This window comes from Pelodiscus sinensis, chromosome 5, assembly GCF_049634645.1.
Source record: "Pelodiscus sinensis isolate JC-2024 chromosome 5, ASM4963464v1, whole genome shotgun sequence".
NCBI classification, from domain to species: domain Eukaryota; kingdom Metazoa; phylum Chordata; order Testudines; family Trionychidae; genus Pelodiscus; species Pelodiscus sinensis.
In genome coordinates this window covers 41,323,509-41,339,611 of record NC_134715.1, presented here as the reverse complement: position 1 = coordinate 41,339,611, position 16,103 = coordinate 41,323,509, and the positions used below count along the sequence as shown (strand labels likewise).

The window sequence follows — 16,103 nt, the reverse complement described above, 5'->3', positions numbered from 1 at the left end:
TGTACTGTGTTTTGCTAAGGACATGAAATGTCTCACCCTTCTTTGAATGATAGTTATGGGAAAATGACTATGCCATCAGATCCTAATCTTGCTCCCATTGAAGTCAGTGGCAAAACTTCTATTGGTATTTGTGACAGAGATCGCAACCACATGCAATATCTTTACCAATCATATTATGTTAAGTATATTAATAGTTTACATATTACCGTATGCCGGGGATGGTATGCAATTCCTGGAGAGGGTTGCCTCAGCTCCTCTATGGGCTGAGAACAGTGGAGAAGTGATAACAGTGAATCAGTCAGATTTTAAACACCTCCAGAAAGGTACCCTGTAGGGGTCTGGCATATACAAGTTCAAAAGTGCTTTTTCCAGAAACCAACAGACAAAGAAATGACTCGTGTTATCCAAAGGCTAGAGTTCAGCTGACACAGGGACCTATTTCTTATCTCTCAAATTGATATGACCTTCTGTCCCAGGAGCCTCCAACTCTTATGGAAGGGTTAGAAAAACTGTGGCATACTAGGGCCCAGTAAGATAGATGGATGGCATCTAGCAAGCTTTAGGCATATGCAGAGAAACTTCTATTGGTTTTATATGCTTGCTATGTAAAGTTTTTACGATAAGAATAAATTTGCTTGCTTAGAAAAAGCTGTGTAGCAAGTACACTGCTCATAGTCCTCAGGAAGAAAATAAAGCACAAGGGTTGGTCTCTAGGCAAACTAACTTGTTGAGGATATCACAATGTAAGGCAGGGAGCTGCACAGTCTTAAAAACAGTGCTCAGGAGGGAGCGAGACACAAGTCATCACCCAAGAGAGGTGATAGCTGGGATCTGAAAATCCTAAGGGAGTTCCCTCAATAGACTATGAAGGGCGAAAGCAAGTGAAGTTACCCTAACAGTTATCAACGAAGCCTTTAATAAGAAAAATCTTGCACAACACACATTCCATGTTCACTGTCAACAATGACTGTCTGAATACAGGAAATGGAATTATATGATTCATGATAAGATCTGAAAAAATGTCAATTGACACTATTCATATAATCCTTTTATGTGAAAACGAATTTCTTTTCACTTGCAGTATTCATGCATTTTTCTGTACAAAACTGTAAGCCTTTCTAGATGGGCCACTTTAAACAGCATTCTATGGGGAGGGGGAAATGGGGGAAGATTTTTTAAATTTCACGTGTGAAAGCATTCTCTCCCCTTGACCCTGATTTTTAAATAAGTAATTGACTCGTATGTTTTTCTACAGACCTTTAGTCCCTGAAGAATGCAAAAGAACAGCTCAGTCTGCACAGATATTGACATCTGAATGCTCAAGGCATTGTCGGAATGGGCATTGCACTCCCACTGGAAAATGCTGCTGCAATCAAGGCTGGGAAGGAGAATTCTGCAGAACTGGTTAGTATTTAGGTTCATGGCAATGAGTGAAAATGGCACCTACATTCCCCAAAAATTGCCTTTAATGACTTGCTGAGATAAAATTTTTAATGAAGCAACATTTTTGGAGCTTCTAGAAGCACAGAACAAATGGGGTCTTTGATACCATGGTGATGGGTGGAGTAGAAGACTCTAGGTATATGATCTACAATAACTAATATTTAAGGCTACATTAGGAGATCCTTAAGCAGAACATGCAGAGTTCCATTAATTAACAGAAATAACATTATAGACTACAGTATACTCCTATTTTATTTTTCAGCTGTGTTGTAAAATACAAAGGAAAATTCTAGTAATATAAACTAGGAACCAGATTTCAAAAGATATATAGGTGCCTTATTTCCAGTCAAATCAAAAGGAGTTAGGCAACTAAATACCCTGAAAAATGTGGTCCTAAGTCCCTGAACCTGAAGTCTCACATAGAATTACCACTGTCTTCAATAGTAATTACCTGCTCAGAAGGGGGCTGCAGGATCTGTCCCTACAATAGGTCTTTTGCATATTTTAAGTTAGCTAATTTGATGTGGTCTTTTATTAAAATGCCTTTGCATTTTTATTTTATTTTTCCTTATAAGATACTGTTACTCTAGTCAATGTGATGATTAAAGAGAAATTGATAAATATTTCAGCACAATATCTAATTGATAATTGCAAAATTTTTATAAACCATTGGGGAATTTCTCTGGATTATAAACATTAATTTATCTTATATACATCAAATTGTTGCAAAGATTTTTTTGGAAATCGATTTCCAACTTTTTTCTGGGACCCAGTGTGTTTCTCTAGCTGTGTCATCAATGGGAGCAAAAGTTAATGAACAAACCCTAACCCCAGAGCTGAGCTGAAGTTAATGATGGCTCTGATAAGGTTGTAGGTATACAATGAAAAGCAAGTAAGACAGATGATGGCAGCACAGCAGTAGAGGGAAGAGAATCCCACAGAGCTGCACAAAAGGGCAGACCTTTGCACAGAAGCCCCTAAATTCTGTAAGTTTGTACTCTGAAGAGTAGTCTTTCCACTCCAAGGGGAGCTCCAAGCAGAAGCACTCTGATGTGAATCACTGATGAGCGATTAACCATCGCTCCCCTTTTCACAGATTGGCTGTGGGACTATCTGATATCATCCAGCATTTCCAATTTAGCAAAGAGCAAGGATTCTCTCTTTTACTTCATGTCATACTGCACTTAGCAGCAGTGCTGAGATCCTTGCATAGGACTTTGCACCACTAACATATTCTAAATAATAAAAGTAAATAATGGGAGGCAATAATCTGCTTTTAAAAGAGCCTTATAGTGAACATTAGTAATTATTAATGAAAACCAAGAGATCTGACCTTTTACAGATTTATATTGTCTTCGACATCATTAAATACCATCCACATGATATCATCATGCAAAAAAATCTCTTTTTTTAAAGAAGTTACACTATGCAGTTATGTATTGTTAGTTTGGCTAATATTAGTTAGAACTCAATATAATGTTTACAGTTAAAACATCTGACAAAGCTGAGTAATAAAGAATTGCACTGGTAAATTTCCAGGTATCTTTTAAAGAGACACAAAGTGCCTAAAGCCCAACTTTTTAAAGATATTTAGCATTGAATGTCAATGGGAGTTAAGATGCTAAATGACTAACCAACCCTTAAGAAAGAGATTTAAGCTGCTAAATCAGTTAGGTGTTGCTAATAGGCCGTGTTTCTCAATCATTTTTTATAAAGTACCTCTTTTAAAAAAAAATAAGTACCCCGTTTAAAAAAAAAATTATAGTACCCCCAGTACCTCCAGTTTTCAGACACACAAAATTGTTTTCTACCATTGCAACACATTTGTTTAAACAACTTAATCATAGTCTGAGCAGGCGATGAAATTTTTGGGTGTAAAAAGTACAAAAATAATAAAGCACTGTAAAGCTTAAAACAAAAATTCAGTTTTCTCTACATTTCAGTTGTATTGATGTACCCCCCCCCCCAAGACTTCTCTCAAGTAGCCTTGAGGATACTCGTACCACTGGTTGAGAAACACTGCTATGAGGCATACCACAAGAGTTTTTTAAATGGGAGCCTAAATGACTTCAAAAGTTACTTTGGGCCAAATTTTTAAAGGTACTTTGGTGTTGCTTTGCTCAGCCCAATGGACACAGGTGCCTGAATCTCACTGAAAGACTCTAAAAGCCCTAAGTCCCATTGACTGTCAGTGAAATTGAGGCACCTGTGTCAGTTAGTCATTAGTCATCAAAGGACCTAAGTCACTTTTGAAAATGTGATTTAGGTACCTAAGCCAGGCAGAATACTACCTAAGTACCATTATAAATCCAAACCCTCGCTCTCTAAGTGCCTTATTTGAAAATAAGACTGAGGCGCCTACGTAAATTAAGCACTTTTGACATTTTCCCCATAAGTCAAATAACTATTTTCACAATCAATTACTTGTGAGGTCCTCATAGAAGTATGAAAACAGTATTTATTTGCTTCACAATTTGAGGTATCCATGCTGCAATTTTTTTTTAGCACATATTTGATCTTTGGAGATATTAACTACTTTAATTTTTTTTAACTCTACCATTACAGTCATTGGTGCAAGGTATCTCTTATGTCATGTGCATGCCTTTGATTTTTCTTAGTATTATTTTCAATATGAATTAGATTATTTTTCCCCCACAGCAAAATGTGATCCAGTATGTCGACATGGAGGTGTCTGTGTAAGACCCAATAAGTGCTTGTGTAAAAAAGGATATCTTGGCCTCCAGTGTGAACAAGTGGATAGAAATATCCGAAGAGTGACAAGGGCAGGTATTCTTGATCAGATCATAGACATGACCTCCTATTTGCTGGATCTAACCAGCTATATTGTATAGCTTCTGGGACTATCTGAATACTACACTTTCAACGGGCATTTATTTTGAATCCTATCATGTTAAAAAGACTGTTATTCTGCTATAAACACCGGTGATTCATTTCACTTTTATTAATTTAACTATAATGTCCAGACATGTGCAGATAATTTTTGCATGCGTGTGTGTGTGTATATATATATATATATACACACACACACACACACACACACACACACACACACATCAGCACAAATGTATAGATGTACAACACATACAAAATCCCATCATAAGTGTGGTTGCATAATTAGTGGAATTTTTAAAATATGTTTCTTCGCATGAAGTAGTTTACACAGTGATTCCACTTTAAACCACATTTTCATCAAAGAACTCTTATGATGTCATAATGAATTCTTTGACATCCTAGCAATTTTATGTCTGTAACTATCTGATTATAATAAAGAGAGGAGTTTTGAAACATTACTGTATAAACTGATGGATTTAATTAAATTTAGTTATAACAGTTTTTAAGGTGAAATGAACTATGCTATGAGATAATATTTCCAAACTCCTTAATGCATTCCTAAATAGGCAATTCATTGTAAGATTGTAACCTTCACCTTCATCAATGTATTTCTATTACAGAATGTTATGCACTTACTACTTTATCTGGCATAGATGCAGAAATCTGGTTATCGCAGCTTAATATCAAGAATGTTTCAAGTGTTTAATAATTTAATTATATCAGCGTATTTCAAAACCAATCATCCTAGAAGGTCTGCTTTTTATCATATATTTTATTTAACATTGGGCACCGGGTTCATGTTACATATTTATATTATTTTATTTTATTTTTATAATATAGACGTCACCTAGATGAAACAGCTTTACCATGTCCTGTAAAATACTAAAGTTACATTTTTCACCAACTTAATTGGAATGACGGGGAATGAGAGAGCAAACACTCTTAAATGTGTTGTGGATGTAATCTAGAAATGTATCCTTGTGTCAACATATATTCATTTACGACGGATGAAAAACCACCAACCAATCTTTATAGAATTCCAGCATACTATAAAAATGATTATAAAAAATGCTTTTCAGTATAACAGGACTGCCCAGATTATGCATGATTAGACTGTTACCGATTTCAAACTGAATGGAATTTCATTGGACAAGCACTCACTTTAGCAAATCTTGGCTACATAACTTGTACAAAACGTTATTTGACGATTGTTGTCAAATATGGTTTTAAATGTAAATGTTCCTTGAAGAATTAGCAAAAAATGAATTTTGTAAATGTATCAATAAATTTGGTGTACATGCTGTATTCAGGTTTTTTAAAGCATTAGTTAATAGTTTATCTATAGACACTTTCAGACTGGGGAGACCACCCCCAACCTGCCCTTGGCCTCTGATTCTCCGTGATGTGTGGTCTGATCTCTGTGTTCATATATGTCACGTATAAGGTTTCCTTTGCAATACTGCCTTTCAGAAAAACTTACCTACAAAAGTAAGAGAACAACCACAATGTTCCCATCAGAGTTCTATACACTGCTGTGTCTGTATCAATAGTGGTTAGGGGTTTAAGCAATGCAGTCCAACCTATTCCATCGAGATTTCACACCGATAAGAAAATGACCTCTGTAGGACCATGACTTGTAACATTAATGGATGTTTTCAGTCTCTTTTTTAAAATACATCTGACATTTGTAAGTAAAAAATGCATGATATTTGTCCTGATCTGTTAAGAAACTAGCTAAAGTGAACTGAAAGCTACACTTGCCTTCCATGTATGATTACTTGAGTTTCAGCTGACCTCATGCCAAATGGAAATTGGTTGAGAAATCTTGGTTGAGTGCTTAGTGAACAATAGTCTGCATTAAAAAGTGCATGCATAATTTTGCACAATGTAGATTCAAGTGACAGTCTATTCAAAGAAGTCTCAGGATTAAATGAGCATGGAGACCAAATTGCCCTCTTACCCCAGAAAAGGGTGGTCCCTTCTAGTCACACTAACACTTCATTGGCTAAGCAGTGTGACAAATCTTGCAATGAACCCTGCATTAGCCTGCATCTGCAGGTTAATAGCAGCTCTTTGTCTCCACTGCTTTCTGCCTATAGTCTTTTTTTTGAATTCCATCACAAAAAGTTTTACAATTAAAAAAAATGTCCTGACAACCATTTTTGTAAATTGACCTTAACAACTAATCTTCCCTTATTCAACGTGGGTGACATTAACAAAATGTAAGCTTCCTGTGAAAGAGCCAGCTGTCTAAATCTGTCAGATAGTGCAGTTTTATTATACATTATACTGTTCATAGAGTCAGCAAAACAAGAATAAAGTTACTGCAGTATTCACAACATTTAAATATCCAACCAAACTAGCACTCCCCTCCCCCCCCCCACACACACACACTTCCTTTAACAAAAGTAATTCCAAGCTGTAACTTCATACCAGTTGTGACTCTTGAATATTTTCAGCACCTAACTGAAAAGGAATGATGGACCTTTTCCCGAGTCACTTCCAAGTTCTTTGAAAAGAACCAAGCCCTAAGGTTCTGTTATCTACTTTCATGAAAGACTAAATTCTTCTAGTAAGAAGTTATCCAGAGTCACTGATGTTAGCTTATAATAACAAAAAAAATCTAGTTTTTGGATGGCCCCTCATCGCTGTTACTGGTGAAAACAGATATCCGCACTCCAAAAAGATAGGGGGCTAAAATCCTGGCCTCATCAAAATCTATGGCAAAATATCTGTTGACATCAGTGGGGCAGGATTCCATCCTAAAATTTGAAATGTATACATCAATTTATAAAATAAAATCCATCTGCCACATTCCAGAAAACTTGCAGATCTAATTACGAAGAACAGGTCTAAAAGATTGAAGATAAGGGGGAAAGAGAGAGGAATTTGCTTTTCATTGAATTATTAAACATCTTTACCATCCTGTGGAAGCAGACCACCCTCCATTAACCCCTAAGGGTGTAGAATATAACATGAGGATGTCCATGGGAAAAGATGTTCTCATTAGACATTTGAACTGCATCTTTTTCATATAAATTACAGTAAACATTGAAAAATGTGAGTAAACTGAGGTCAACCTAACGGTAAAAAATGTTAAAGAAGTCTGACTGCAGAGAATGGAGAACTGACATGCAAAAATTAAATTATTTTTGTAGCACTCACTGCTAGTTAGGTCACTGTGTAGTAGAAGTTTTCCAGCATAAAAAACAGTGCATTTAAATGAAACTGGCTAAATGGGGCAAACAGAGAAGGAGACCAAATAGGATTTTGTGCATGTGCTTGAGTTTCTCTCTTCTTTTTCCTGTCTTTTATTTTAATACGGTCATTAGGAAACACATGCCATGCCTTTGTTTCCAACATAATATGCATTTCAGGCATTCTTTCAGCATCTTTCCCCTCCAAGAGAAAAATGTGCAATAATTATATCAAGCCACGTAAATCTACTTTAGCCTCCAGCTGGATTTAATCCACTTATATTTCTCATTTTATCACGTTGTACTGGGGAACTAACTTTCCTCTCCCTCTTCCTGAAAAAAATAGCATACACCAGTAAAGGGCTAATATTTGCATAGCCGCTGAGCCATTTTCTCTACTCCACATATGACAGTATGAATATTTGGGATGCAAAGACTTGTTATGTTAAGAATTTGCCATAAAATCATTGTTGTGCTTTTTAATCACAAAAAATATTAAACTGACTTGTGCAACTGCAAATATTAGCTCAAAATCTTCCCTCAGATTAGCACAAAACATCTTCCATTGATTTCAAGGGACCCATATGTGCTCACCAAAGAGCAGATGTTGGCTCCTGGTGTATAAAAATCCTCAGAGGTTACTGTGCTCCAGGCATCCAAATTATCTAACTATCAATATCAGGGAGAACTATTCTGTACTGGCAGCCATGATAACTTCAGCATCTTTTTCTTCTCCCACTCACTTTCATTAATTTTGGCTTGGTAGCTCTTTCCTCAGAGTATTCCCATGCTGTTTTGGCTCACTATTTTATAATCCATTGCAGTCAGATGCCTCACCAAAGTGATCTCTCTATGTTATATGCATATTATATGCAATATTTAAACAAAATACTGGTATTTTTAAAAATGATACTTTTGATTTTTCTGCTTTTGTTATTTTTTGGTCAGCTACTTTGGGCTCCCCCCCCCCCACACACACACACTTCTAATACTGTAGCTTAGTTGGCATTGGTCATTCACTATGTGGTTCAGAAGTAGCAGTCTCAAGTTCCTCACGCTTAGATCCTGATGCTCAGTTGTGTCAACAAGGTGACTTGCTTGAGGTAGGCAGAAAAAACAGTTATTTATTACGCAGTTGAACTGCCAGGCACTTAAAAAACAACACAGGCATCAGCTTTGAAGGGGATTTTTTTCCAGTTCAGTCATCAGAACCCTCAAATGAGAAACAGAAGGGGATCCCCTAAATGAAGGAATATTGCTCACCTCAGATGTCTCTTTCCCTACCATGGGATTGCAATCAAGGATGAAGCTACTCACACACAGTGTACCTGAGGTCCCAGTCCTGCAAATACTTAAGCCATGGCCACCGACAGGGGAACAAAGGGAACAGTTGCCCCTTTTAAATTGCTGCCAGAGCCCCACAGGCTAAAGGCTGGTTGGGGGAGGCATATTGCAGACCAGGCAGGATTGGCTGCCCCTAGTTATGCCTCTTTGGGTTGAGGTCCTGCACCCTCAAGGGGGCCCAGAGCCAAGACCTGATTTAAGCATAGGAATAAATTTATATGTTAGCAGTACCATTGAATTTAAGAAGACTATTCATATGTTTAAACATGCATAAATTGTTGCAGGGATGAGTCCTAAGGGCGAAATCTCCCTAAAAATATATATATTAACCAGCTAAATTTTCACTGATTATACAAGTATTTAAAAAGTTAGATATTTTAAAAGCATCCTTAATGTTACCTACCAAGTTAACAGTCTACTGCATTAGTAAAAAAATGCAATCTCTTGTTAGAAAAACTGGTCAAGATTAGAGAAAAATCATGACACATTTTTGAAATTTTCAAAGTTGTTTCCAAATGATAGGCTTCAAAACTGACCCATTTGGGGATTTTAATAAATGTATTATCCGAAACATTTCCAAACTGGTTACCAATTTTCTTCATTTACCCAAAACTAGGTTCTCAGTAACCATTTTACCAAAATCCTATCTTTCATTTATAAAACCTCTTTGATAAACATTTCAATAATAGGTTTTGAAAAAAATGTTGAAAAAGCTTTTGACAAAATTTTCATAATTTTCTAGGGGGTACTATTTTAATGAATACACTTTTCATTCAAAATACTTTGACTAACTACTGTTCAGAGTACATAGATGTGAAAACAAAAGTGGAGAGCACTTGAATACTTAGCCCTTGATTATTTTAGCCTTTCTCTGTGGTCATGATCTAAAGTCCATTCTAGTGAACTGAAAGACTCCCATTGATAGTTTTAGAATTAAGTCCTTAGAAGATACCATTTACCCAGCACAAGAACTTCACTGGAAACATCATTGAATACATTATCCCTGCAAGCCTGTTCCTGTAGTCATTAGTCTGGATGGGAGTTTTACCAGAGCTAGTGCAGCAGATCTAGGGCTATGTCTACACTACAAGTTTTGCCGGAAGAGGGAATGTACATGAAGCGCGGATTAGCATTTTCTCACGCTTCATTTGCATACTCTCTCCCAATCCGTTTTTGTGATAGGGGTTTTTGTGCAAAAACAAGCAGTGTGGACGTTTCCTTTTTGCACAAAAAAACCTTTTTGTGCAAGATTGGTATGGATCTTGTACAAAAAGGGGGTTTTTTTGCACAAAAAGGAAATGTCCACATTGCTTGTTTTTTGCAAAAACGGATCAGAAGAGAGCGCGCAAATGAAGCGTGAGAAAATGCTAATCCGCGCTGCATTTGCATAGCCTCTTCTGGCAAATCTTGTAGTATAGATATAGCCTAGGCTTGTTTTTAGGTACAGAGTGTTTGTGTGTTGTCACAGGTATTGCCATCAGTCATGTGAGGATTTTATTTGGTTGCCGAATTATCTTTTTTTTTTTTTTTTGTTTAAAAATGTGTAGCAATTGGCCCACAGCAATTTATTCCCCTTTCACACACTGGTTACCAGGTTTTTGAATACACATCTAAGAAAGAGGGTAACTGAAAAAATGCCAATTGTCCCATTTTATGAGCTAACTATAACAAAATACTAAAGTGAACCCCTATTGGACATATAGGATGAAGACTAGATCCACTGAAATCAATGGCAAAACTTGTATTGAACTTAACAATTCACTAGAGATTTGCACACATTCATATATGCCTTAACAATGCTATGCCATTTCAATTCAATCTAAGCCCCCAACTTTGCAAACACACCAATAGTTAATTTTACTACCATGAACAGTTCCACTGGACTCAACAAAACTACTCTCAGTAATAATATTAAGCACATGCATGAGTGTTTGCAGAATCAGGATTTCCCACACACACAATATACAGGGCAAAATTATGCCTGTAGATATGTATATCCATTAACTTCAATGGATGTTGTATTCACGTACGTAGTGATAGAATTTGATATGCTAAATATTCACAGTAAGATTTTCCAAGAAATCAGAGTCCTGTAAATAACATCATATGGGCTTACAAAAGAGATGCTGACTTACAAGGCAATATTATTGGTGTGTTGTCTTGGAAAAGAACAGCATTACCACTCTACAGTACAATATACACACATAAGTGGAGACATATGCCCAATATGCATTGTCCTAGATATGAAGCAAGATTTCACTAAACAGGAAAGAGATTGATCACTCATCCATCTCCAGCCCATGTTTAAGATATTAATAATTACTAGTATGGGCTGTATATCTAGAGGGACCAAACCTGGTGTTCTTACTCAAACAAAATTCCCACTGACTTCAGTAGAAGTTTTCTTTACAGGACTGCAGGGTTGGATTTGGAAGGAGCAATGGATAGATTTTATTGCTCTGATTGAGCTAGATACATTTCTGGTGATCATTTCAAACCATGTATACCAGTAGAAAACTCTGTACTGAACATACACGTACTACAATATTCACTGTACATATACTGGATTTTATAAACAAAATATTGGAAATTATCACAAGAAATGCATTCAAACCAACAAAATGGTAAGACCTTGCATGAGATTTGTTTTAAATGCTGCGAGCAAACAGTGACAAATGCTATCCAGTGCATGAAATATTTAAGGCTCTTTGACACAATCTAGGATATCTGCCTGTTGGCTTAGTTTTGTGTTGAAAATAAAACTGAAACAATACCTGTTATAGCAACATTTTAAACTTTCAAAAGTCCCCAGGGCAGTTGGAAATGTTAGAGTGCATGCCTGCATGCACATGAGTGTAGTAGCCATGTTTGACTTACCTCTTGAGGACTGGTTTTTTAATTTCTTTTTTATTGAAGATGTGTGTTACATGAAGTAACATGAAGTACTTTTCATTAGAAGGGGATCCATTACTGTGACATATAAGTCTACTTAGTGCAGACATTTCTAGGAGTCACCATAAAAAGTAACACAGTGAAAAATAGAGTCCAAGCTGGACTCCATTCAACCCAAGATAAACAGAAATAAGAGGTGGAAACTGAGCGGATGCATTTGCAATAGTCACGATATCGGGAGACAACAATTCTACCTTGTGAATTGTTCAGTCAGTATCTTATGCCCACATGGATGATCATGCAGGAATAGAGCCTCAATTTCCATTTCCAACAGTTGTATTATCATGATTTTTCCAGTATTCCCTGTATAATTTCAGCAATATCATACTGTGTTTAATTAGTCAAAAAGTATATTTGTAACAATTCTAATAGTAGCCACTGCCAAAAAAGTAAAGGGAAATTAGCAAAATCTGTCATTTGAGTACATTATTACAATGGCATTTCTCTGACCATGCAGTGTAATGTTATTTTATGACAATAACTATCAAATAGTGAAATGCATTTCACATGCGGGGAAATATCTTACAAAAATTTCTCTAAACCATATTTTTAAGCATTTTTTTTGTATTACATTACTTAATACCTTCAGGCAACACCTATCCAGCAAAAAGCACTTGAGCTCTCGAGTAACATTAAGTACATGAGTGTCCAACTGAAGTCATGTGCTTAAGGTTATGCGGGTATGTAAGTGTTTTCTTGGATCGGGGCCATAATCCATTGGTTTATATGTCTAAGTATGTGGTTAAAAACCATGATGTGCTATGTGTAATTTCTTTAGCCAGGCAGAATATTTAGAGGGAATTTGAGTCAGTAGACCAGGTTTCCTTCCTAATTCTGCCACTGACTCTATGTGCGATCTTAAGTAAGTGATTTCGCCTCTCTGTGCCTCAATTTCTGATCAGCAAATTGGTGATCATGCCAACTTTTGTAAACCGCTTTGAGCACTTTAGATGGAAAGTGCTATGTAAGTGCAAAGCATTATATTATTAAAGACCATGTATGTACACACTATTATGTAATATATAATATATGTATAATACATATAAATTCTAACAAATATATGTGTAATATCTTAAAAATGGAGCAGTTTTGTCTTGTTGAAGTGGTAAATGCATAGAGCTGGATTTATTGTTAATCTGTGGATTTAAATTTTTTAGACAAAAGGATGTTTAAATGTATAATTACTTTTAATTTAATATATTTATGTACATGCATGCCTGAAGTTCTGGTTAGGTAGTGTTTTTCTTTGTCCTTTAAGCTAATAAAATATATGAAACCATTGTCTTAATTTTTGTTAGGAACAGTTAATTCATGCCAAGAGTAAAAACATTCATTGAAATGTACACCAGTTTTATTTGTATAAAATCTAGTCTGCTTTCATAAAATGTGACTTGAAACGCTGCTAATATTCTCTGCGTGTATTTGTCCGATTTTTGTTTCTAGCTAAAGATGAAAGTAAAAAATAAGACCCTTTTATTGAAAAAGACACCTCTTTCATTGCACAAAATCTGTGTACATATGTATGAATAAAGGCACAGGAGCTACTTCAAATGCATTTGTTTAAAGATCAGCTCAATGGCTAATGGAAATAGTTTATTTTTAATTTGTTTCATTTATTCAACATCTTCAGAAGACTATGTTAATGCAACAACTTATTTAATACTGGATGCATCACTCCATATTTTAAAGTAAGGGGTCATAAAACTGAATGACTTAAAAAACAACAAATAGTCTGGTAGCACTTTAAAGACTAACAAAACATATAGCTGTTATCATGAGCTTTCGTGGGCACAGCCCACTTCTTCAGATGACCAGAGTGTTGGAAGTGCAGAACCAAGAATAAATAAGGGGGGGGGAATATTGGAGGGGAAGGGAAGAGAACATTGAGTAGATAGTTTCAAAGGGATAGTGGAACCAATCTGTAACAGAAAAAACTTAAACAACAACAAATAGTCTATTAGCACTTCAAAGACTAAATAGTTAAAAGAGGCTGATAAGAACCATTAGTTTGCACTAGGAAACTAACATAGTTTTTTATCTGTTTTTCTCGGAGGGAAGGCCACTTCCGACATTCTTCCCCTGCTGCATCTGGCGGAGGCAGGGGGTAGGCGGATTTAAAGGCATAGTGACTCCTTTTTTTGTTGCGTTTTTTTGTTTTGGTTTTGATCAACAACTTTGGTCTCCCGTTGTGTTTTGTTTTTTTGGTTTTTTTGCTCAACAACTTTTTTCCCCCATCATGTTCGGTATTTTTTGTGAAAGTATCTGGCAACCCTAAATTTAGAGTTCTCTGTCACTCCTCACATTAAGTATTGGATTCTCTTTCCTTTGAAATCGGTGTCAGAAACAAATCATTCCTGTGGACAGGAGCAGGCCCAGAATACGTGCATTTCAATGCAGCAGAACCCCTGCTAATTTTTATGTTGTTAATGTATATCCCTGGTCCTCCTTATAAAATACAATTGCAACACAAGAAGTGGTGGTAACCCTCTTCTAAGTGCAAGTTAGTAATAGAACTGGTTGAAAATTTTCAACGGGGAGGGAAAAAATATCAAAATACATTTCAACTAAATCAAAATATTTTGTAAAACTATGTTTATTTCTTTTAAATTTGCCAATTTTTGATGAAATTTTAAAACAAAAAATGTTGATATAACTATCCACCACAAAAATTAAATGATTTTTTTCAAAATATTCAGTTAATAATTAGATTTGTCAAAATTTAAGTTAGGAAAATGTTTAATGACATAAAATTAATTATAAAATTTCTTTCAAGTTTTTTATTTAATATACTTACTGTTTTGGATCTCTTGTAGCTAAAAGCAAAGTTCAATTCTGAGGTGTCACCTCATGCTTTTAGTTAACTATTTTTAAAAGATATACCACTACATGATGTGTGATATAACTTAAGAAGGGTCTGACACACCAGAATATTGGTAAGAGAGAATTATCTGTATTTCTTGGCCCCAGTTATGTAGCTTAGTTAAGAATTATAAATGGTATACCTCATAGTCACATTAATAGCTATTATTACGTCTTCTCTCTTCTTTGAAAAATTAAATGCAAACCAAATATAATGGCCTATGTTTTCAAAAGAGACCAATGATTTTGAACACCCAGTTTGAGCATCCTTACCAAATGATTATTTTCAGGAGGTTCTAAGCACCCACTCTGTAAGGTGTCTTGATTTTAACACTCAAAAATTGAGGGAGCCAAAAATCACTTGTCACTAGACCAATATATACTAAAACTGACCACAAACTAGTACAAGCTAATTAATAAATGATCTGAGATCAGAAATTGGCTCCATGTATGTGACATCAGATTACTAAATTGTAATTTATGGAGAATGTGCTTACAATTTTTCCTGCCTTCTGTTAGTGGTGTTAAATAGCACTTTAAATCGGGTTATTACTTTGAAATCTTAATTAATTTAAAAGGGTAAGCCTGCCTTGTGTTTAGTTTTTCTGAACAAAGACTGAAGCACTATTAAAAACAGATATGCATGCTAACTGAAAAGCACAGCTCAAAGGAGAAACAATCATCAAGTTTTTAATTGTATAATTTCCTATTTTTTAAACAGCACTACTATTAGTGATGTGGGTGGCAGGCAGACAACCACACAGTTAGGATTTGTGTCAAGTTTGAGCTTTGCCCAAGTTTGGATATTTGACTTTTACTTCAATACCACTTCTGATTTAAAAAGCTGCTGCAGTAACTGTTCTTTTTAAGATAGACTGATTTGTTCTCAAGTAGAAGAAAAAACTTGGTACAAAAAAAGATTAAAGGAGAATATGGAAGAGAGGAAGCAAGGAAGATGTCAGTACAAAGAACAAATGTGGTTTTGATTTAAATGGGCTCTCTATTCTGTTAAAAAGAAATCTAAAAGAAACCTGCAAGGTACAATACTTAATTATAAGTACAGCACAGCATGTGTGTCTGGTGACATCACAAACTTTAATAAGTTCTTGTAATTTATTAAAGAGTTATAAATTGACATTTATAAGCTTTGGAATTAAGAGCTATCTTTCATTTCTTTTACAGAATATAACACATGAATTTTACATAGAGAATTATGTACACACAACTGTATATTGCTAGGCCATGAGTCCATCAGGAGCTTCAGATGACATCCTGAACACCACAGGCCAAATTTATCTTTTGACGTTAGAGGAATTAAGCTAGGAATAAATGTACCCGCGTGAATGAGGTTGTGTGGTTTATCAATGCCAACAGCACCCCCAAAAGGAATTGCAGGCTTACCAAGAATACTTTGTCCTCATAATTTTAACTCCTCCTCTCAGTCCCTATCCTCCT

At 35.6% G+C, this 16,103-nt stretch overlaps 1 protein-coding gene across 3 annotated transcripts in view; it reads left to right on the top strand.

Annotated features, from left to right (window-relative positions):
* The window catches only part of HHIP (hedgehog interacting protein), a 110,274-nt gene extending 99,305 nt beyond the window's left edge, over positions 1–10,969 (top strand). The window contains exons 12-14 of one of the 3 annotated variants that reach the window (XM_006131777.4): positions 1,256–1,404; positions 4,102–4,226; positions 5,137–10,969. In XM_006131777.4, the coding sequence (XP_006131839.1) occupies positions 1,256–1,404; positions 4,102–4,226; positions 5,137–5,151 (289 nt within the window). In that variant the 3' untranslated portion in view covers positions 5,152–10,969. Of the gene's footprint in view, positions 1–1,255; positions 1,405–4,101 lie in introns of all 3 variants that reach the window. The other 2 variants (XM_014577905.3, XM_006131776.4) reach the window with 2 other exon arrangements.
* The last annotated feature ends 5,134 nt before the right edge of the window (positions 10,970–16,103 follow it).